We start from the raw sequence: 23691 nt of genomic DNA on the forward strand, positions 1-23691 counted from the left end.
ATGTCTCTTCAAATGTTGTTTCCCACTAACAGGAACCATGTTCCCTTGGACAAACGGCTAATGATTCCTGCTGAAGCAGGAAATGTATAAGAATAACCTGGAATATCTCATCATACCAGATACTAAGGAAGCTACGAAAAATTACTAGTCATGTCAAAGAAAGGAACTGAAGAGCCAATTTGACTTACTAAAGACAGTACTGAGTATTGCTAAGAGCTTAAAAAAATCAGATACTTTTAAAAGCATGAGTACATAATGATGATAAAAAAAAAACCTGTCACCTGTTAAGGTTGCTAAAGAAACAACTCATTATTTTGAAAACTAATAAAGGGTAAGATACATTTTTCCTTTCCTATTTTAATTTATACTCCACACCAAATAGTATATGAAGTATTCCAATAAAAGAAAAAAAACTAGAGTACCACCATTTTTCAGTCCCTAATGAATTAACACATCCATTTTCAATTTATAAGAGTTAAAAAAAAATCATTACACTAGCTAAATTCAGGCTTCCCAAAAGATCTAGTACTGTATTAGCAGCAGTGGGATTTTGCATGTCAATATTTTGATGAACACATTTATTTCAGTCCTTTGGAGGCAATTTCTGCCCCATTATGTTTAAAATTTCAAACCTGATAGCAATATTATTTTGGAATTCAGAGTAGATGGTTTTCTCACACTTCACTCCTCCAGATATCTAAAGAGATTCAATAAAGTGATCATGTGTAGAAAAACAGTATGAATCTATTAGCTCTTTTCTTTCTTTAAAATATTTTATTTATTTATTTATTTATTCATGAGAGACCCAGAAGGAGAGAGAGGCAGAGACACAGGCAGAGGGAGAAGCAGGCTCCATGCAGAGAGCCGGACGTGGGACTTCACGTCTTCAGGATCAGGCCCCGGGCTGAGGGCGGCGCTAAACCACTAGGCCACCGGAGCTGCCTTCTATTAGCTCTTAATATAGCTCTTAATATTTCCAAACACATATACTCAAAAAGTTCCAAAATGTGATAAGGCAACAGGGTAGGTAATTCTAAGTATTTCCCTCAAATGCCATCAGAAAAAGCAGGGTTTCCATTCACTTTGCCTCTCCTATACTGGGAAGACCTCTTTGGAATCAGAGTGAGATCCAACCCTGCCTCTTACAAGTAACTGAGAGACCCAGATCAAGTTCTTTGACTAAGAAACCAGAACACCCCCACTGGAAGGTCTGTGGGGGATTACACAAAATTATGTGTATATACAGCTCTCAAAGCAGTACCTGACATATAGTGAACATCAGCTAAACAGCCAAAGCGGGGGTAATTATTACTTTGGAATTTTAAATTAATGCAACCATCTAACAGCTTCATGTAAAGAGGCAATAAAGTGTTAGAGAAGGAAACACTCACCCCCCAAAACTCTAAAAACCAAAATACAACTCCTCAGGTTAGCTCCCTCCAAGAAGTATAAAGGGTACAATAAAGTCAACCAACGCAGTCCTTACCCAAAGAGCTGAAAATACCAGCTGAATCTTGCTGAGCTAGAATCGGGCAACTTGGCTCTGCCCTGTAAAAAACGTTGAATGGTTCTTCACTGTCTACTAACAAAAAGGCTATTTACAATGACATTCAAGTCCTTCCTCAGATCTGACACCAACGCACCTCTCCAGCCCTCCCTCCACATGGCCTCCTTTAAGCCACTTCCTGACACCCACCTTGTCCTTTCATGGCTCTTGGCCTCTCCTCCCCAACCCTGGAATGATATCTGCTCCTTCCATCCTTCACACAGTATCTTTGGGTCTTTAACTCTTTGGACCTTTCCTTACCACCAAAAAGGAACATACTATTCACTTACAGCAGTAATCTAACAGAAAACTTTATCCATAGTAAGGATTCAACAAAGTCTGAAGTTTACTTATTTATAGCTCATTTAAGTAATTTTTACACCCAATGTGGGGCTCCACTCACAACCCTGAGATCAACAGCCACATGCTCTACCAACTGAGTCAACCAAGCGCCCCAACAATGTCTGAAGTTTGGATGGTAAGATCCTAACTTACATTTACTCATACTTCCATCTTATCTTTATTTTTACTGGCATAAAGTTAAGAATAGATAGTTGACATAATGGATTCGGTCACTGGCCTGTGACCACTGTGACAGGGATGGAATGAGAAACAGGCTTCGTGATTCCCTATCCAAGTTCTTTTCAATGGATAGCCATGCTTTCAAGATTCATATTTATTCCACACTGGAAGATAAAATGTAATGTCAATTTTGGTTCTTGCTGAAATTCTGGTACAAATACCACAAGATAGTGACCTATTAGAAATCCTTACAAAACTACTAAAAATACCAACTACTGAACTGGGAAAACTTACACATTAAAACAAAGGCAGCAACACTTGACTCACCCCACTTTCCATAATTACTCTTCCGACTGCTTTTAGATTCCTCTCCCCCTCCCTTAGGCGTCTCTTACCCTAATAGCCTGCCTAATCATTGCCAACTATGTAATGATCCATGCAGAAATATAGCTTTAATTGTTACACTATTTGTCCTTTTAAGTATTTGAATATGGCTCTGAAAGCTTAGAAAGTGAATGAACCATACCTATCAATGCAGCTTTTTTTCTCTAAAGTAACTGATTAACTAGCACCCCCTCCCCCCAAACTATATTGGTTCTCCAAGGACTCTTACTACTCAGCAAACATGTTAAAATGTTGGCTTTAGATCAAATCTTAAAACTGAGGGATGCCTGAGTGGCTCAGCGGTTGAGGTTGAGCATATGTCTTTGGCTGGGGGTGTGATCCCGGGTTCCCAGGATCGAGTCCCACATTGAGCTTCCTACATGGAGCCTGCTTCTCCCTCTGCCTGTGTCTCTGCCTCCCTCTCTGTCTCTCTCATGAATAAATAAAATCTTTTAAAAAATCTTAAATCTGAGGCACCAAATTTCATCTAATCCAGCTGCTACACACACACACACACCCCTGGAAATGAAGTTTGGAAGAGAAAAGTTAACTGTCTAGGAGTTTACACAGTATAGAAAATCCAGGGCTTCCCGACTCCCAAAGCAGTGCTAAATTTACCACACATTATACAGTGTTTTTAATCTTTCAAAGAAAATATTACCATTTTCAAATAGACAACATCAGAAGATATAATGACCTTTATATTTTTGTCAGTCATGTGGCAAAAGCTAGGATTAAAAGTTGGTCCTTTTTTATTCTTAGAGACCTTTTTCCTTCTATATAATCTTACTGAACAGTGGAAAAGTTCCAAAAATAAAAGTTTGAAATAAAATATAGTCACACAAATTATATAGAAAACATCATTTTTTTAAGTAAGTGGTAATGTATCACCACCACAGGAAACACTAAATTGAAGTCAGTGACCTAAGGGTCAAGTGATCCAAAACCCATTAGCCATTACCAATTCCCCAAGCTGGCCAGTGCACAGAGAGTTGAATTCCCTGTCCAATGACGATATTTCAAGGGTAAGTAAACTTTTTTTTTATTTTTTTTTTATTTTTTTTTATGATAGGCACACAGTGAGAGAGAGAGAGAGAGAGAGAGAGGCAGAGACACAGGCAGAAGGAGAAGCAGGCTCCATGCAGGGAGCCCGATGTGCGACATGATCCCGGGTCTCCAGGATCACGCCCTGGGCTGAAGGCGGCGCTAAACCGCTGAGCCACCCAGGCTGCCCAAGGGTAAACTTTTTAATTAAAAAATGCAATGAATGTGGAATAACCAAATGTTTGGAAAATTTGTAAGAGATTTTCATTAGTTTGCACAGTTATTTTGGGGAAACAACAAATAACTCTTGCACGTATCACTACCATGAACCACACAACTTCAGTTACCCAAGTATGTACTGTATTCCAAAAGGAACTCCCTCTGGGAAAAGTGTCATAAATATGCTGTTCTGGAATGTATACGAAACCTAGCAACCACTTTTAAAGTTTCATTCCGCCAAAGATCCGCCCTACAAGATCTAAATATCTCTAAGAATCAAACTAACGGGCTTCTTCTCCATCAGTCTTTACCACTTAAAGATCATGTGACTAGTATCACCACCAGTGAATCACCCAATTAAAAAAAAAAAAAGCCCACACATCACAATCGTGCTCGAAGAGACATCTTACAATTAATGCTGTAAGAAACAGGGTACTTTTAGGCCTTAACTGAGAATTTACTCTTGCACGTTGTTTCCAAGGTACAATTTTAACCATCGAGAAGTTACTAGAACATCGCGGGCATCCCTTCCCTTTAGAGGCTGACTAGCTAGAGGGGACCTCTGCCACATCAAAACTGCCAGGTGACGGCCCCCCAGAACGACTGCAAAGGAAGCGTACGGAACCTATGGAAAGATTTCCTCCTGCCCGGAAGAGTCGGCTGTACCAAGGAAACAAGATAAGGAATGCGACAGTTTAGAACAGAAAGGGGGGGGAAAAAAAAAAGCAACCCCATACAAAAAGCCATCCCAGAACGGGATCCTCTGGGAGAGAAAGGGCTCATTCTTCCTCCCCGGCGCCGGAAACCCGAGAAGCGAATTTGGGGAAAACGTCCCCGGTAACCTCGGGGAGGCAAGACTCGGACTGCTACGCGGAGGTTCCCGGCCCTGCAGGGGTGTGACCCAGCGGCCCAGCGGGTGCTGACAAACTTCGGGGACACCCGCCTCCCCCGCTCCAAGGACGGAGCCTGCTCCGGTGACCGCGGCCCGGACGGGCGAGGCAGCGCGGGCCGCTCACGCTCCGGCCACGGCCCGGGCGGACTCGCCCAGGCGGCTACGGCGGGGGCGGGGCCGGGCCGGCTCACCTTTGAAGAAGCGCAGCGCCAGGCCGTACAGCTCCTCCAGGCCGAAGCCCCAGCGCTGCTCCAGCCGCCGCGCCTCCTCCGCCGCGCCCCCGGCCGCCGCCTCCCCGGGCGCCGGCTGCTCCCCCGCGGCGCCTGGCCCCCGGCCCGCCCCGGGCGGCGAGGGCGGCGGCAGCGGCGGCGGCAGCAGCGGGGCGCCCTCCGCGCCGGGCCGCTCCTCTGGGTCGGGGCTCAGCGTGAGGCCGTCGACGGAGACCTCAAGTCGCTCGGCGTTCAGCACCGCCGCCATCTCCGGCTTCTGCGCCTCCTCGGCGGGGACAGGCGGCGGCCACGTATCGACTTCCTGCTGACCTCTGACCCCCACTTACCGACGCCGGAACTTCCGCCGCTGAAGAGGATCTCCGGCTTCGAGAGAGGGGCTGAGGCCCGCGCCCCGCCCCTCCGCGACCCCTAGCCCCGCGGGCCCCGCCCCGCCCGGCCCTGGCCCCGCCCCCCCGGCCCGCGTCCGCCCGCGAGCGTCGTCCCCCTCTCTACCCTTCCCCCGTGACCCGCCAGCGGCGGTCGGGGCGGGGCGCGCGGGGCTGGGGTCGTGGAGGGGCGGGGCCCGCGGGGGGGGGGGGTGGGTGGGTCGCGGAGGGCGTGGCCCGCGGGGCTGGAGGAGGGTCGAGGAGGGGCGGAGCCCGCGGGGCTCCAGGAGACGGGCGCGGAGGGCGGGGCCCGCGGAACTGGGGGAGGGTCGCGGAGGGCGGGACCCGCGGGGCTGCGGGGGAGGGGCGCGGAGGGGTGGGGCGCGCGGGGCTCGGGGAGGGGCGCGGGGGGCGGGGGGAGGGGCGCGGAGGGGCGGGGCGCGCGGGGCTCGGGGAGGGTCGCGGAGGGCGTGGCCCGCGGGACTGGGGGAGGGTCGCGGAGGGGTGGGGCGAGCAGAGCGGGGGGGAGGGTCGCGGAGGGGTGGGGCGCGCGGGGCTCGGGGAGGGTCGCGGGGGGCGGGGCCCGCGGGGCGGGGGGTAGGGTCGCGGAGGGCGGGGCCCACGGGACTAGGAGAGGGTCGCGGAGGGGCGGGGCGCGCGGGGCTCGGGGAGGGTGGCGGAGGGCGTGGCCCGCAGGACTGGGGGAGGGTCGCGGAGGGCGGGACCCGCGGAGCGGGGGGAGGGTCGCGGAGGGGTGGGCCGCGCCGGGCTCGGGGAGGGTCGCGGAGGAGCGGGGCGCGCGGGGCTGGGGAGGGTCGCGGAGGGCGGGACCCGCGGGGCGGGGTAGGGTCGCGGAGGGGTGGGGCGCGCGTGGCTCGGGGAGGGTCGCGGAGGGCGGGACCCACGGGGCGGGGTAGGGTCGCGGAGGGGTGGGGCGCGCGGAGCTCGCGGGGCTGGGGGAGGGTCGCGGAGGGCGGGACCCGTGGGGCGGGGGTTGCGTCGCGGAGGGGTGGGGCGCGCGGGGCGGGGGGAGAGTCGCGGAGGGCGGAGCCCGCGGGGCTCGGGGAGGGTCGCGGAGGGCGGGGCCCGCGGGGCGGGGGGGAGGGGCGCAGAGGGGCGGGGCTCGAGGAGGGGCGCGGAGGGGAGGGGCGCGCGGGGCTGGGGAGGGTCGCGGAGGGCGGGGCCCGTGGGGCGTTGGGAGGGTCGCGGAGGGGCGGGGCGCGCGGGGCTCGGGGAGGGTCGCGGAGGGCGGGATCCGCGGGACTGGGGGAGGGTCGCGGAGGGCGGGGCGCGCGGGGCTCGGGGAGGGTCGCGGAGCGCGGGGCCCGCCGGGCTGGGTAGGGTCGCGGAGGGGCGGGGCGCGCGGGGCTGGGGGAGGGTCGCGGAGGGCGGGGCGCGCGGGGCTCGGGGGAGGGTCGCGGGGGTGCGGGCGCGCGGGGCTCGGGGAGGGGCGGGGCGCGCGGGGCGGGGGGAGGGTCTCGGAGGGCGGGGCCCGCGGGGCTGGGGTAGGGTCGCGAGGGGCGGCCGAGGTGACGCTGCAGGCCGAGACTCTTCCCGTGCGTGGGGTCGCGGACTTGCCTTGGTCTTCGCTGCAAGGCTGAGGAAGTGCTGGGCCAATGACTTTTTTCAAGAGGAAGCTGAGGCTGTTTTAAATCGGCAGACCCTGGTTTGGGGGAACCATACAATTTGTGGGACCCCCATTAAGATAAACCCCCCCAAGGGCACCTGAGTGGCTTAGACTTGACTCCTGAGCCAAAGGCAGACCAACCTCTGAGCCACCCAGGCGTTCTGGCTGCATACTTTATTTTTTTAAAGATTTTATTTATTTATTCATAGACACAGAGAGAGAGGCAGAGAGACAGGCAGAGGGAGAAGCAGGCTCCATGCACGGAGCCCGACGTGGGACTCGATCCCAGGTCTCCAGGATCACACCCTGGGCTGAAGGCGGCGCTAAACCCCTGAGCTACCAGGGGGCTGCCCCTGGTTGCATACTTCTAACCACCTTTGCCTACGACATTTTGTAATATTTACTATAAAGAAAATAGGTCAATCTTTTCGGCATGGTGCTCAAAGATTTTTTATTGTTTATGCTTCAGCTTCATAACTCTTGAATGTTCTTAGTGTATATCTTTTAAAGATTATTGTCAAATTTGGGAAAATCTTTATCAGGTTGCTTTCACATCTGAGCTATAGTATTTTAGGGCTGCTTTGCTGCTTCAGTGGCAATTTCATGTAGTTTTTAGTGGATCCCAGGGGTTTTCAGAACAATTTGCTCCGGTAAGACAGGTTCTGATCCATTAAGATCAATAATAAAATATGTGACTTCACCTACAGACCGACTCACTGAAGTACAAGTTTGTGTCCCATAAACGCAAGAATTCTAATGTGTTCCATTTTGCGTGATTTGCATACAGTCATAAGCATAGTGCATTTACAATTGCATATATAACATTACTTAGTGGATTCCTGATGAATGAGAACCTCCATTTTAGGTTAAGCATTTTAGAGTAGTCATTGAGAGACTTGATTCTTCCACTTAAAAGTTTTTACTCTGGAGCCGATTTAATCTCGGAAGGATTTTCTATGGACTAGTTTATCTTCTTTCACATCTTGTTTCCCCTCCATTACCCCCATGTTTGCTCTGCTGGGCATCACAGAGCTGCTTTGCCCTCTGGCCCTGTACCTTTGTGATATAGTGCTGGCTGGGCTGGTATAATGGGCAGTAGGTGTATTTCAGAAAGCCATTCCTACCCCCACAGAGAGCAATGATTTAACAATACTCGGAAATGACCGCAAGTCACATAAATACACACCACTAAACCCCAATTAAATGTATCCCTTACTCGGGATACCTGGGTATCATAGTTGGTTAAGCATCCCATTATTGGTTTGGGCTTAGATCATGATCTCAGAGTTGTGGGATGCCTGTGTCAGGCTCTGCACTCAGTAAAAAGTCTGCTTAAGACTCTTTTTCTCTCTCTCTCTCCCTCTGCTCCTTCCCCACTCTGTGCTCTTTCCTTCTCTTTCTCTCCAAAATAAATTTAAAAATCTTAAAAAAAAAAAAAAAAAAAAAGGTATCTTTTACTCCATCATTGTATCATTGTCCCAGATCCCAAAAAAGCCCCTGGCCATGGGCAGCCCCAGTGGCACAGCGGTTTAGCGCCGCCTGCAGCCCGGGGCGTGATCCTGGAGACCAATCATCCGGCTCCCTGCATGGAGCCCGCTTCTCCCTCTGCCTGTGTCTCTGCCTCTGTCTCCCTCTCTCTGTGTGTGTCTCTATGAATAAATAAATAAAATCTTTAAAAAAAAAAAAAAAAACTGAGGGCATCCCCGGTGGTGCAGCGGTTTAGCGCCGCCTGCAGCCCAGGGCGTGATCCTGGAGACCAATCGAGTCCCACAACGGGCTCCCTGCATGGAGCCTGCTTCTCCCTCTGCCTGTGTCTCTATGAATAAATGAATAAATTATTTTTAAAAATTAAAAAAAAAAGAAACCCTAAAAAAAAAAAATAAAGCCCCTGGCCATTCCCGAAGCATCAAACACAAAGGAGTGACAGAAGGAAGTCAGAAAGCAAGGGATCCCTGGGTGCCGCAGCGGTTTGGCGCCTGCCTTTGGCCCAGGGCGCGATCCTGGAGATCCGGGATCGAGTCCCACGTCGGGCTCCCGGTGCATGGAGCCTGCTTCTCCCTCTGCCTGTGTCTCTGCCTCTCTCTCTCTCACTGTGTGCCTATCATGAATAAATAAAAAAATTTAGGGATCCCTGGGTGGCGCAGCGGTTTGGCGCCTGCCTTTGGCCCAGGGCGCGATCCTGGAGACCCGGGATCGAATCCCACGTCGGGCTCCCGGTGCATGGAGCCTGCTTCTCCCTCTGCCTATGTCTCTGCCTCTCTCTCTCTCTCTCCCTGTGTGACTATCATAAATAAATAAAGAAAAAATATTTAAAAAAAAAAAAAAAAAGAAACTGGACCAAGTGAATATACTGTTGGAGATCCTCCAAAGGCCTTAGAAGGGCGTGCATGTAAGAGCTCTAAAACAGGGACGCCTGGGTGGCTCAGCAGTTGAGTGTCTGCCTTTGGCCCAGGGTGTGATCGCAGGATCCTGGATCAAGTCCCACATCGGGCTCCCCGCATGGAGCCTGCTTCTCCCTCAGCCTGTGTCTCTGTGTCTCTCGTGAATAAAAAATAAATCTTTTAAAAAACCCCACAAACTTTCTTAAGCCCACTATTAGTTGTAGGAGACTGTAATTCTGCTATGCTATGCCCACTGATTTGTTTCGCTTAGCCTGGGTCTTTAGACTTAGTTTTAATTGCTTTAAAAATATGCATATTGGTGGGATCCCTGGGTGGCGCAGCGGTTTGGCGCCTGCTTTTGCCCCAGGGCGTGATCCTGGAGACCCGGGATCGAATCCCACATCGGGCTCCCGGTGCATGGAGCCTGCTTCTCCCTCTGCCTGTGTCTCTGCCTCTCTCTCTCTCTGTATCTGTCATAAATAAATAAAATATTTTAAAAAAAAGAAAAAAAAAAGAAAATATCTTTAAAAAAAAAATAAATAAAAATATGCATATTGGGCAGCTGGAGGCGGGGGGGGGGGGGGGGGTGATGGGCCCGCAGCGGTTTAGCGCTGCCTTCAGCCCGGGGGCGTGATCCTGGAGACACAGCATCGAGTCCCACATCTGGCTCCCTGCATGGAGCCTGCTTCTCCCTCTGCCTGTGTCTCTGCCTCTCTCTCTCTCTCATGAGTAAAGAATAAATAAATCTTAAAAAAAAAAATATGCATATTACATGGCTTAACCTCCAAGAAGTTATAACGTTATTTCCTTGATATGTTTACCCCCGCATTCCACCTTAGAATTTGATAAGTTTTGAGGGCAATAATGTGATTAGCAAATATAACTCTCCTTCATGGAATTATAGATTCTAAGTTTTCTACAATAAGCATTTCTTTTGTAATCTGAAAACATATATTTTTGAAAAACAGTATAAATATTATACCTATAGAATATACCTAGGAAGATGGGCAGGTAAAATCTAATAAATTAGTCATTGACTTTTTTCACTGTTTTGGTATTTAACATATTGGGTATTCTTGGAAAATAGGCACATTCTTTAAATCAAACATTTAAACCTCTTCCTATGAGAGCTATCAAGAATTTCTTGTGGGTAGTTGCTTTTAGTGGGCTAAAAAAGATTAGAAAATATAACTTCCCTTTAACTACTCAGTATGGAAGTGAATTCCAGATACTCACTATGACAAAAGGTCAAACTTTACTGTGCATGCAAATCACCCAAGTGGCTTATTAAACTGAAGATTCGGGGGGTGCCTGGTTGTTCAGTTGGTTGAGCATCTGCCTTTGGTTTGGGTCATGATCCGAGGTTCTGGGATTAAGCCCCACATCAGGCTGTCTGGTCAGCAGGGAGCCTGCTTCTCCCTCTGCCTCTGTCTGCTGCTCCCCCCACTTGTGTGCTCTCCCTCCCAAGTAAATAAAATCTTTGAAAAAAAAATAAACTTCAGATTCGGACTCAGGAGTCAGAAGGGAGGTATTTTTAATAAGCCTCCTGGGCTGCTGCTATCTGTTGACATTTTGGCATACCCAGAGTCTAGGACATTTTTCGCACAGTCTTTTTTTTTTTTTAAGATTTTTTTTATTTATTCATGAGAGACACACAGAGAGAGAGGCAGAGACACAGGCAGAGGGAGAAGCAGGCTCCATGCAGGGAACCCGACATGTGACTCGATCCTGGGTCTCCAGGATCAGGCCCGGGGCTGAAGGCAGCGCTAAACCATTGAGCCACCCAGGCTGCCCTGCACAGTCTTATTACAATATAATTGATGTGCGATAAACTGCAAATACTCAAAGCTTACAGTGTGATGAGTTTCAACATACACATCTACCTGTAAAACCATTAATCATGATCAAGATAGCATATCTGTTACTCTTTCTAGACTTTTCAATAGACATTTGTTCTAATATCCTTGTCACAATAGAATCTGACTTCCATAAAACAGTTCAGAGAAACCACCTGTACTTCCATATTTCTTTTACATGTGGAGGCACACAGAGTTAGCAAAGTTTATATCTTCCAAAACCTTTGAAATATCTTCCCCAAGTCTGTTCCTATACAAACGAGGGTACTTTTCTCCTTTTTTAAATGATTAAAAAAAAGATTTTAGTTTTTTAAAGATTTTATTTATTCATGAGAGACAGAGACACAGGCAGAGGGAGAAGCAGGCTCCATGCCGGGAGCCCGACGTGGGACTCGATCCTGGGTCTCCAGGATCACGCCCTGGGCTGAAGGCGACGCTAAACCACTGAGCCACCCGGGCTGCCCAAAACATTTTATTTTTAAGCAATCTCTACACCCATCGTGGGGCTTGAACCCCCAACCCCAAGATCCAGAGCCACAAGCTCTGCCCACTGAGCCCGCCCAGTATCCTGAGGGCACCTTTCAAACCAACCAACTTTGCTGTGTGAATTTCATTTCAGCTCCATTCATTCAAACACTTGCCAGGTAAGTATTACCATTTCTGAAAAGGAATTTCTGATTTCTTCCCTAAGATGACTACTTCCCTCTGTTCCCTCCACATTGTGTTCATAGGCTCTGTAAAGTATTGTTAGATCTCCAGACAAAGACTGAGTTCAATTTCCTGCTTTCTCTGGCGATAAACAATACTCAAGAAATGTTGTGTTAGCCTTAGTAATGCAGAACGCTTTAGAGTGGTGATGATTATTTTGTGCTCCTTGACTCCAAGCATCTGGAAGTCAAGGCTACGCCTCTGAACTCCTTCAGCCCCTAAAACAGTATGGGAAGAGGGGTAGGCACTTAGAATGTTTTACTGAGTGAATGAATTAAGGTCTAATTACATCTGTTACATACAATACCAATTCAGCTCAATGTACCTTTAGGGAGTGACTCCTACACCACAAGCTGGGAGAAAAATAAAGGGTGAGAGGCTGTGGTGTATAAACCCAAGGAGTTGTGGTCCAATTGGCAGGATCAAGGAGGAGCACTCTGTTAGGGCCGGGCTGCTGGGCTGCCGGGCATGGGATCCAAATTGGTGACCTCGGGCACGTGACTTCACTTCTGTTGCCTCCCCTGTAAATTGGGGATAATCATGGCACCTACCTCCTAGGCTGCTGAGAAGACTGGATGTAGGAATATATGTAAAGCACTAAGAGAAGGACCTGTCTGGCATGCAGTAAGCTTTTTAATAAATGTGGGCCGCTGCTGTCTACAGTATTCCATTAAAACGTAGAGGACAGTGGCACGCGGGAGGCTTGCAGGAGAAAACCTGTCAACTTAATGTCTTTTCCTTGGCTTGCAAGAGGGGGCAGCTACAGGGGCGCCTGGGTGGCTCAGCAGGGAGTCTGCTTCTCCCTCTTCCTCTGCTGCTCCCCCTACTTGTGAGTGCACGTGCTCTCTCTCTCTCTCTCTCTCTCTCTCTCTAATAAATAAATAAACCCTTGGGGCACCTGGGTGGCTCAGTGGTTCAGCGTCCTTTGGCTCAGGTCGTGATCCTGGGTCCTGAGATCAAGTCCCACATTGGGCTCCCCTCAAGGAGCCTACTCCTTCCTCTGCCTGTGTCTCTACCTCTCTGTGTGTGTTTCTCATGAATAGATAAATAAAATCTTTAAAAACTAATTAATTAATTTTAAAAATCTTAAAAAAAAAAAAAGAAAGAGAGTGGGCACCTACAGTGCTTTACATTTGAATTGGTTGTTAGCATTTCAAGATCTGGGCCTGGCATTGGTGCCAGACGATGAACTAGAGGCTTCGTCCTTGAGGAGGGAGGTGTGGTCTCAAGTTTGCAACAATGCTCCCAGCCCATTGTGCTGGACACTGTCCTTGCTATTTATTGTGGGCCGGCACATGGTGCTAAGGATCATTTTACACTAACTCCATCTATTTATAGTGATACCTGCCTGGCCACTGTAGGCATTTTTTTTTTTTTCACTGTAGGCATTTGTGTTTGTAACTCCCTAATATAGGAGAAAAAAGTATCCTGCCTGGAGGGCTGGAGGAGATCATTCTACTGATCACCATGCATGTTTTTTTTTTAATTTATTTTTTTAAAGATCTTATTTATTTATTCATTAGACACACACACAGAGGCAGAGACACTGGCAGAGGGAGAAGCAGGCTCCTTGCAGGGAGCCCGACATGGTACTCGATCCGCGGTCTCCAGGATCACGCCCTGGGCCAAAGGCGGCACCAAACCACTAAGCCACTGTGGCTGCCCTTTAAAATATTTTTAAAGATTTTATTTATTTGAATGAGAGAGTGAGCGACAAAGAGAGCACAAGCAGAGGAAGAGGGAGAAGCGGACTTCCTGCTGAGCAGGAAGCCCAACTCAGGGCTCGATCCCAGGATCTCAGGACCATGACCTGAGCCAAAGGCAGACACTTCACCCACTGAGTCACACAGGTGACCCCACTGTGCATATTTGTATTTGAAGAACATAGAAATGACATTCTAGGGAGAGGGAGTACTGTTTGCTAACACCCTGTGGGGCACGAGAACCTGGCACTCTTGCTTAGCCTTGGCCTGAGCAGAAACTGCAAAGGAAGGAGTGGCTGGGGGTGAGCCCGAAAATGAAGGCAGTGGCCCAATGTGCAAGGCAGGCCTAAAAGAACAGGCAGGAGATTGTCCTAGAGGCCATTGAAGGATTGCATGTGCAGGAGTCTCATGATTTACTTGGGCTACATACGGGCAGTGGTAGAGGGATGATCCAGATGGGAGATGGCAACAGGGAGCTCAGGATGGCTGCTGTCAGCCCAGGTCCAGAGGACGAGACCCTGAGAAGGGGCAGTATAGGGTCATGAAAAGGAAGAAATGGATTCCAAAAAGATGTGCCCCAGACCCAGCAGAGCCAGCCAGGGTCAGGGAAGGGAGGGGGGCTGAATCTGTCACCTTGTGACCTTAGGCCCACTTTCTAGACCTCTGTCTTCCTATCTGTAAAAAGCAGACATTTTTTCTGTCTTGGTTTCATCACAACATGTTGATATATGAACAGGCCTAGATTAATTATATCTGTGAAAGTGCTTTAAATACCTGGACAGATAAGATATGATTCATGTAACTGCCATTAAACCACTCCTTTCTGACCTTGACATTCCAAGCACTCTTAAAGGTGTGGGGTGTTTTGTGGGGGGGTTTTGAGAAAAGGGGGAAGAGGAAGAGGAGAGGAGACAGAGAACCTCGAGCAGACTCCTCAGTGAGTGTGGAGCCCAACCCCGGGCTCAACCTCACAACCCTGAGACTATGACTCCTTGGAAATCAAGAGTCAGAGGCTCAACCGACTGAGCCACCTAGGTGCCCCCACATCCAAAACACTCTTAAGAGCCATTGTCCATTATAAAATTATATACATTTGTTTAGGAGCAAAAGTAAAAATGAGTCTAATCAAAGACTTGTAAAAATAACCTCCCATAATCCCATTACTGAGATGTAACCAACATTAGCAACAGCAGGTACAGTCTTCCATTCTCCTATTTGCCAATGCTAATATGGCAATACCGATAATTATGATTAAGTAGTATCCTCCACTGACAGTAGCAAGAGGTGAACTGCTTGGAAAGAATAGTCCCTTGGGGCACCTGGGTGGCTCAGTGGTTGAGCGTCTGTCTTTGGCTCAGAGCATGATCCTGGGGTCTTGGATCAAGTCCTGCATCAGACTCCCCACAGGCAGCCTGCTTCTCCCTCTTGCCTGTGTCTCTGCCTCTCTCTGTGTTTCGAATGAATGAATGAATGAATGAATGAATGAATGGTCAGGCACCTGATTCCAAGGATCTGTTCAGAAGATGCGGACACCAATGCTTAAGCTTCAGGGCCCCTTGGCCCCACCTTCTGGCCAGAGGTGGTAACGCACCTGCAGGTGAACTCTCGAGGCCGGCTGCTGGGGCTGCCCTGTGGCCACCTCCTAGATGGGGCAGGGAGTTGGGGCCATCGATGGGGAGAACCGCCGCTGTGGCCTCGCCTGGGACCTGAAGAGCCAGAACAAAGTATGAGGCTCTGGGCGAGTCTGCCCCAGGCAAGACAGTGAGCATCATGACACTTCTCTAAATGATGGATACAAAAACCCAAATTCAATCAGCCATCTAGAGGAAAAACAATTATCTTCCCACCCCTTCAATAGAAAATTAAATTTTGAAGTTGTTATCGTGTGGAGAACAATGGATATGCAGCCGAAAAAAATGTAGGAAGAAAAATAAGCATAGAGATGTATCAGGAAGTCAAGTAATATGAATAATAGTGGTTATTATTGCTGTGTCATTTTTTTTAAAGTTTATTATTTTTTTAGAGAGAGGGAGAGAGAAGGAGCAGGGGGAGGAGCAAAGAGAGAGGATCTCCAGCAGACTTCCTGCTGAGCACAGAGCCCCAAGTGGAGCTGTCTCAGGACACTGAGATCATGACCTGAGCTGAATCCAAGAGTTGGGTTCTCAACTGACTGAACCACCCAAGGGTCCCTATTATTATGTTATTTGAATTTTGTCATACTCATCAGCTTTCATAACATTTATGATTCATTTGGGTTTCATTTCTCATTCTGAATAAGCATCCATTTCTGTACCTAATTTTCTATTCTTTCTCTTAAAGAACTCCCCTTCCTCCCATAACTGAATAAGCTTCAAGCCCCATTTATTCTGGATGTGTTCACAGACCTGCCTGATCCTGGCACACAGAAGATGCCCAATATATGTTTGCTGAATGACGGAAAGAGCACGCATGTTTCATAGGAATGCAAGGAAATTTGTGGAGACCAACTTTAATTTACTAAGAGGAAAAACTTTCTAAAATTGAATCGATCATTGAAGACAGCCAATAGTAGCTACTGAGGAAAGAATTTGCCCAACCCCTTTATGTACATTGTCTTACTTAAGCCTCAGAATAGCTGTTTGAGGTAAGTGTCATTGTCCCTATTTAAAAATGAGGAAACCAAATCACAGAGCTGAGGCACCTGGCACACTCTTGCCCAGAGCCGGTGGAGAAGCTTCCAGTGCAGCCAGGACCATCTGGCTCCTCACTCCACAGGTCTGGCATTGCCTGGTCTGTCTGTACCTCCAAATCTTGCTAACTCTCTGAGGCCCTGGGGTTTCAGACACAGAATATGCACAGCATTTCGAGGGCATGCTGCCAGATAAGGCCAGCCTGCGTTGCCGATGTGCAGTTTGGAGACGATAAACACAGCTTCTCTGTGCTCTGGATATGTCTGCTCCAGAGCCAAAGCCACTGTGAGCCATCACTCCCCTCCACTGAGCAGATCAAGAGTGTCCTTGTAAGAACAGGTCCACAGACAATTCACCTCTGGATCCCCATCCTGGTAAACAGCCCCCCTCACGATATTAATGATTGTCCATTAATTTATTTCACACATATCATGCCCTAAACACTTCCCATGCTTTATATCATTCATTTCTCAAAATCTCATAAAATAGATATCATGAACCCCTTTTACAGAAGAGCAAACAGGGTCAGGGAGATCTGTAATAATAGAACATTATTTAACAGAAAGGGAAGGGAATATATTACTAAGCACACAAAACTCTAGAGCCAGTCTGCACAATTTGGAGCCTGTCCTCCCACCATCCTAGCTGTGTGATCTTGAGCATGTTACACAACCATTCCATGCCTCAGTTTCTACAGCTGCAAAAAGATAATAGTGTCTTACCAACATATGTGACCACCCATAATGGCACTTAGAATAGTAACTAGCACAATACATCCTCCATAAATATCAGCTCTTTTATTATCACTGTTTTTAAATAAATAATGACTTTATTTATATATATATTTTAAAGATTTTATTTATTTATTCATGAGAGACACACAGAGAGAGAGCCAGAGACACAGGCAGAGGGAGAAGCAGGCTCCACGCAGGAAGCCTGACGTGGGTCTTGATCCCGGCCCCCAGGATCACTCCCTGGAGCCAAAGGCAGAAGCTCAATCACTGAGCCACCTAGGCATCCCTATTATCACTGTTTTTAAAGACGCCTCCCAGAATCCTGAGTCAAGAAGGGTAAGAAAGATGCTGTCACCACACCTTCCAAAACATAGTGAGAAGCTCCAGCTCCCACCCCACATCCGGGCTGCTGCAGGCAAAACCGTTTCAAGGAACCCTCCACAAGAAGGAAAGGCACCCAACCTCCCCCTAGGATGTGCCATAAAATTATTTAAGATAAAGTCTAGGTAAAAAAAATAAATATAAATAAAATAAATAAATAAATAAATAAATAAATAAATAAATAAAGTCTAGATTGATTTTTTTTCCTAACTGTAAAAGTATATGTTTGTTGTAGAAAGGTTTGTCAGTACAGAATAATGTAAAGACGAACAATCACACAGAATTCTGCTTCCCAGGGACCGGTACTGACACAGGGCCTATTAGTAGCATCCACATTGTTTTCTAACTGCGCGTTCCTGGCCAAGCCCAGCAGAGGCTGCTGTTGGAGAGACAAAGTCTCCCTCCCATTCCTCTAGCTTTGCCTGGGACTGGCCAGGAGAGGACATTTGATTCCTGTCTCTTGGCGCAGGGTGCAGACAGTCCCTCAAGAGGGTGCTAAGATATAAGCACAGGAATATTTATTACAACAGTGGTTTAATAGAAAAAAGAAATTAGTAGCAACCAAGCAACCAAAGTGCCTGGCAATAAGGGACAAGCAGCATACATAATGGTACGTCCAGTCAGTGGAGTTCTAGTAGCTGCTAAAAAAGATGCCCCAGTATGGGGGCACCTGGCTAGCTCATTCGGTAGAGCATGCAACTTTTGAACTTGGGGTGATGAGTTCAAGCCCCATATTCGGTGTAGAGATCACTTAAAAATAAGTGTCTTTAAAAAAAAAAAAAAGCTCTTGGGATGCCTGGGTGTCTCAGTGGTTGAACATCTGCCTTCAGCCCAGGGCGTGATCCCAGGGTCCTGGGATCAAGTACCGTGTCGGGCTCCCTGCATGGAGCCTGCTTCTCCCTCTGCCTGTGTCTGCCTGCCTCTCTTTCTCTGTGTCTCTCATGAATAAATAAATAAATAAATAAATAAATAAATAAATAAATAAATAAATAAAATCTTAAAAAGAAAAAGCCCCAATATGGAAAAAAGCTAAAAAATGTGACTGTTTCAAAGGCAAGGTGCAGAGCCCTGTCCATAATATGGTTCTTCTGGGTTAGCATATCTACACAGCTACAGAAATCGATATATATGGGATATAGGAAGGAGGATTTAACCCTTCATTTTCTTTTTTTTCTTTTCTTTTTCTTTTTATTATTTATTCATGAGAGATAGAGAGAGAGAGAGAGAGAGGCAGAGACACAGGCAGAGGGAGAAGCAGGCTCCATGCAGGGAGCCCGACCTGGGACTCCATCCTGGGTCTCCAGGACCACGCCCTGGGCTGAAGGTGGCACTAAACCACTGAGCTACTTGGGCTGCCCAGGGCATTATTATTATTATTATTATTATTTTTAATTTTAAGTCATCTCTACACAGAGCATAGGGCCCAAACTCAGGACCCCGAGATCAAGAGTCAAGTGCTCCACCAACTGAGCCACCTGGGGGGTCCCCAGGGCACTATTTTTTTTAAATGTCAGTGAGGACTAGGGCACCTGGGTGGCTCAGCGGTTGAGCATCTGTCTTCGGCTCAGGTCCAGATCTCAGGGTCCTGAGATTGAATCCCACATTGGGCTCCCTGCATGGAGCCTGCTTCTTCCTCTGCCAATGTCTCTGCCTCTCACTCTGTGTCTCTCATGAATAAATAAAATCTTTTTTAAAAATGTCACTGAGGATTATCTGGGAAGGAAGATGATGGCAGAGATACACCGAGAGAGGCAGAGACACAGGCAGAGGGAGAAGCAGGCTCCAAGCAGGGAGCCCGATGTGGGACTCCATCCTGGGACTCCAGGATCACGCCCTGGGCTGAAGGTGGCGCTAAACCACTGAGCCACCCAGACTGCCCTTAAAAGTAAAATCAAGGGATCCCTGGGTGGCGCAGCAGTTTAGCGCCTGCCTTTGGCCCAGGGCGCGATCCTGGAGACCTGGAATCAAATCCCACGTCAGGCTCCTGGTGCATGGAGCCTGCATGGAGCCTGCTTCTCCTTCTGCCTATGTCTCTGCCTCTCTCTCTCTCTCTGTGTGACTATCATAAATTAAAAAAAAAAAAATTTTTTTAAATAAAATAAAATCAAGAAAATGATCCTTTACTGTTGTATTCTAAAATAACCTTCTCTTCTTATATTTAAAAAAAAATAATAATCTTGTTTTCAAAGCCTGTTGTAGGAGTTTTTGAGGTGCCAGCTGCTATTGGTACTGTGACTAGCACCCCTGCTAGTGCCCAGTACATAATAGATACTGAGTAAACATTTATGCCGTGAATGAATATGTTGGAAACATTTCTTTCTGATCTCTATTTCCCTTCAGTGGACATTTCCTGAATTAAATTCATTGTAGCAATAGGTCTCAGCCTCTCAAACCCTTCCACAATCTCTGAAGAGCAGGTGAAGTGACAAGATTATCTTTTTTTTTTTTTTTTTTTTAAGATTTTGTTTATTTATTTGAGAGAGAGAAAAACAGAGGAAGCATGAATGGGGGTGGGTAGGGAGAAGCAAGGTCTCTGCAGAGCAGGGAATCAGACGTGGGGCTCAATCCTAGGACCCCTAAATCATGACCTGAGTCGAAGGCAGACACTTAACCACCTGCGCCACCCAGGCCCCCTGACAAGGCTTGTAACTTGTACAGCCATCCACTTCTCCCCAAAACTCAACAATTTTCACACGTTCATTTGAGAAACATCTATTGGTCACTGACTACATGCCCAGGGCAGAACAAGGAGCTGGTGTCAGCTTCCCTGGGTTATTTTTATAGTTATTCATTCAGCAAATATTTATTGAGCACCTACCATATATTCCAGATGTGGAAGCTGATGGAGTGTGCAAAACAGATGTGGTCCTGCTCTATGGGCATGGAAGTCCCAGTGCCATCACTCTCAACCCCATCAGACCCAAAGCCTCTTCATAAATCGGATCATGTTTAGTATCTCTTGCCATCTGAAAGAAATCCACAGATAAAAGAGCATATCTACACAATCATTTTTTGTAATGTTTTAAATACAATATAAAGCAAAAATGCAGGTGAGGTCAGTGATAACAAAAGTGTATATGCTTGAGCATGACTTCCAGGATAATAGTGAAGTGCTCCGATGCTTCACCTGTACTTGGGGCCACCTTGAAATCATCTGCTACAAATGCAGATGGATAATGGGGTTGCTGTGGGTGATACCACTTTTGAAATTGTGACCAACTCCAAAAAATTACTTTATGCATAGACACTTCGCTGGAAATTTTGGTGCATGTTAAAACTGTGCAAAAATTCACCATGTTTCTTTGTAAAATTCACGTTCTTTGCTCAGATCATGGCAGACTGGCTCTTTGTCTCCATGACTGTCCAGTAGAAAGTGGGAGGTTGGGTGAATGATAGGAGCCTAGCAGGATTAGCCATCTAGTGTCCCCTGGCCCACCCACAGTTTAACCACTTGCTCCGGCTCCTTGTCCCCAAGGCTGAGAAAAGCAGAACTGCCTGGAAGGAAGGCATTGCCTGGCAAGAACTCTAGGTCCAGGGTGGCTGGTGGCCGTGGGAGGCTTCAGGGGCAGGACCTCTGAAGAGTCAGAACAGCCCGGTCACACTGCATATCTTCAAACAGCAGGAAGTCCTGACACCCAGGAAAAAATGTGGTGGGGGTCTGGGGACTGGGGGGTTGGCTTTCCAGGTGCCAGACAGCAGGATTCCAGCTGAAGCAGACATAAAGGTGATAATCAAATAAAATCTCTGTTATAAAGGACCTTAAAACCTATAAAAATACCAAGAGTGTGCCAGCTCTGGCCTCCCCCCTGGCACAGGGCTGTGTGCCAGACTATATCTATTTATTTTTTAAAATATATACATATTTTAAGCTGCCTGGGAAGTGAGGCTATGGCAGCTCTTGTATCAGGGTGTAGATCAGGGCAGGAGCACCAGGGAACATAACCAGTCAAACCCAGGCGGTGAGAGCAGGCAATATTTTCTTATTATTTTTATTCCTTGCAAATTTTATTTGTTAATCTTTCCTAATCTTCTCTATAATTCATACATCTCAATATATGCTGTATTTTAACAAGTACAACATATAAATATATAACTCAAACCAATATATAACCCATTAATGAGATAATCATTAATATAATTATACAAATATCAATCATAATTAATATGAATCCTTAGTAAAGGAAAAGCCTTTATTCCTTATTAACTTTTCTCTAATATATTTATTTTTTAATTAACCACAAAAGGGTGTGTATTTATGGTAAAAATATACTCACACAGCACTGAAGGATATAAGGTGAAAAGTAAAATTCCCCTCCTCCCACCCCCAAAGCCCCAGTTCTATTTCCCAGAGGTTAGAGTTTCTCATGCAAACCTTCCCTGAAATTTTTTCTGTCCATATGCAAATATATACATGTAAATATAGCATAGACCTTTTTAAAAACACAGATGTGTGCTTCTAATATGCATCTTGTTTGGCAGTTTGCTTTCTGCATTTTACAATATCTTGGAGGACTTCTTTCCATAATAGTACACTGAGAGCTACAAGTTCTTTTTGGCTGGGCCTAGATTTCCTTTAAACCAATGCACCCCCATTTATTTAACTGGGAAGTGGGTGCACTCTGGAGCCCCAGGGGGTGCGGGGTACAGCAAACCTGACAAAAATGAACTCACCCATGCAGGCATGTTTCCAGCACACCTGGGGAAGGGCAGAGGGCCCACGTTCCGGCAGGTGGCTATGCTGTGTGGGTCATCCCTTCTCCCTGTGCTAACTGGGTAAGGGTTTGCATCATGGAATTACAAGGAAACTAGGAGTCCAGTGCCCACACCATGTGGATGAGAAATCTGTGGTTAAGGATTGGCCAAATCACTGCCAGCTGGTAGAGGAACCATACTGGCTCCCAAGTCCCCACAGCCAACCTGTCGACCCACCCTATGGCATCAGTTCCTCCCCGCCTCACACCCCACCATCCCTGCCTTCCTTCCATCAAAGAAGGATTCTCCTGCCCTGGGAAGAGTTTTGAAACCATTGAGGGCCTCCCTCTTGTGCCCCAAAGAGAAAGGTAGGTAGAGGCAGCAAGCAGCCTTTGAGGTGACTTCTGTGGTGAGTATTCCATCATCCATCTGATGGATGGATTTTTATTTATTTATTTTTATTTTTTAAAGATTTTAAAGATTGTATCTATTTATTCATGAGAAACACACAGAGAAACACAGGCAGAGGGGGAAGCAGGCTCTATGCAGGGAGTCCAATGTAGGACTCAATCCCAGAACCCTGGGATCCAGCCCTGAGCCAAAGGCAGACACTCAACCACTGAGCCACCCAGGTGTCCCCAATTCCTTTTTAAAAACATAACTGCAAGTAAATAATCCCATCCAGCCATGTTGGGTTCTCCATTGCTTCTTTTCTACTGACCCTCCTTGGTGGGAACCCCAATGGGAAGGGAGAAAGGGACTCCAACCCAGCAGCCAGGAGGGAGGAGGTGCAGAGATCCACCTCCCCACTCTACCCTTCTCCACTTCTCCACACTCCCCCACCCAGCACAGGTAGTCAGTGGTGGGAGGGGTTTCAGCCTGGGGCCTGGCTACGTTGGTTTCTAGGTAGATGTGCCTGGGAGCTAGGTCTCCTTAGAAGGCTTATAGGCTGATCTACAATGAAGTATGCTTGGTCAGAGTTCAGGAGAAGATTTTGTAGTGAAAGCCCAATGTATGACATCCTTAAGGGTCTTTAGCAGTCAGATGGCAACATGGCTGCATCTTCCAACAGAGGTGGCAAGGAGGTGGCTGCCTGGACACAGTGGAGGGTCAACTTCTGTCCCCCAGAGACAGGTGTTGTAGGAAAGTTGTTGCAGGATGTGACATAGGCCTGGGTGTCACCCAGGGCCTGCTATATAGCCTCAGATGTGGAGGGTAGGGGAAGATTCTGGAATAGTTAGGAGGAGCAGACAGTGATCCTAGCAACAGGAGGGGCCAGGTGCCAAAGAACTCGGTACAAAAGAGAAGCCCACTGGGTATCAGGCCACCTCTGTCCCTGCAACTCCAAACACAGAACCACTCTTTTCCCATTTCCCTTAGTCCTGGAGACAGATGGCCTGAGGGCCACTCTGGGTCAGGAGGCCTTTGCACAGTGTGTTCAAAATGGCCAGACTCCAGAAAGTGGCCTCTCAAGAAAAAATTATGGGGGCACCTGGGCGGCTCAGTCAACTAAGTGTCTGACTCAGTTTCGGCTCTGATCATGATCCAGGGTCCTGGGATCAAGTCCCTGGAATTGAGTCCTGAATCAGGCTCTCCACTCAGCAGGGGAGCCTGTTTCTCCCTCTCCCTCTGCCTGTTGCTCTGCCTGCTGCTCTGCCTGCTGATGTCTTCTCTCTCTCTGTCAAAAAATAAATAATTTTAAAAATCTAAAATAAAATGGAAATACAGACTTTATTCA

General features: G+C 47.7%; 1 protein-coding gene and 1 long non-coding RNA gene across 4 annotated transcripts in view; one reads left to right on the plus strand and one right to left on the minus strand.

Moving 5' to 3' along the window:
- The window catches only part of ACBD3 (acyl-CoA binding domain containing 3), a 42159-nt gene extending 37032 nt beyond the window's left edge, over positions 1 to 5127 (minus strand). Inside the window, exon 1 of one of the 3 annotated variants that reach the window (XM_072830191.1) lies at positions 4799 to 5127. In XM_072830191.1, coding sequence (XP_072686292.1) covers positions 4799 to 5084 — 286 coding nt within the window. In that variant the 5' untranslated portion in view covers positions 5085 to 5127. The remainder of the gene's footprint in view (positions 1 to 4798) is intronic. The other 2 variants (XM_072830192.1, XM_072830193.1) reach the window with 2 other exon arrangements.
- Positions 777 to 8294, plus strand: LOC140635482 (uncharacterized). Its single transcript, XR_012032798.1, has 2 exons — positions 777 to 4135; positions 7039 to 8294. It is a non-coding gene; the product is annotated as an uncharacterized lncRNA (long non-coding RNA).
- The last annotated feature ends 15397 nt before the right edge of the window (positions 8295 to 23691 follow it).

Source organism: Canis lupus, chromosome 6 (assembly GCF_048164855.1).
Source record: "Canis lupus baileyi chromosome 6, mCanLup2.hap1, whole genome shotgun sequence".
Lineage (NCBI taxonomy): Eukaryota > Metazoa > Chordata > Mammalia > Carnivora > Canidae > Canis > Canis lupus.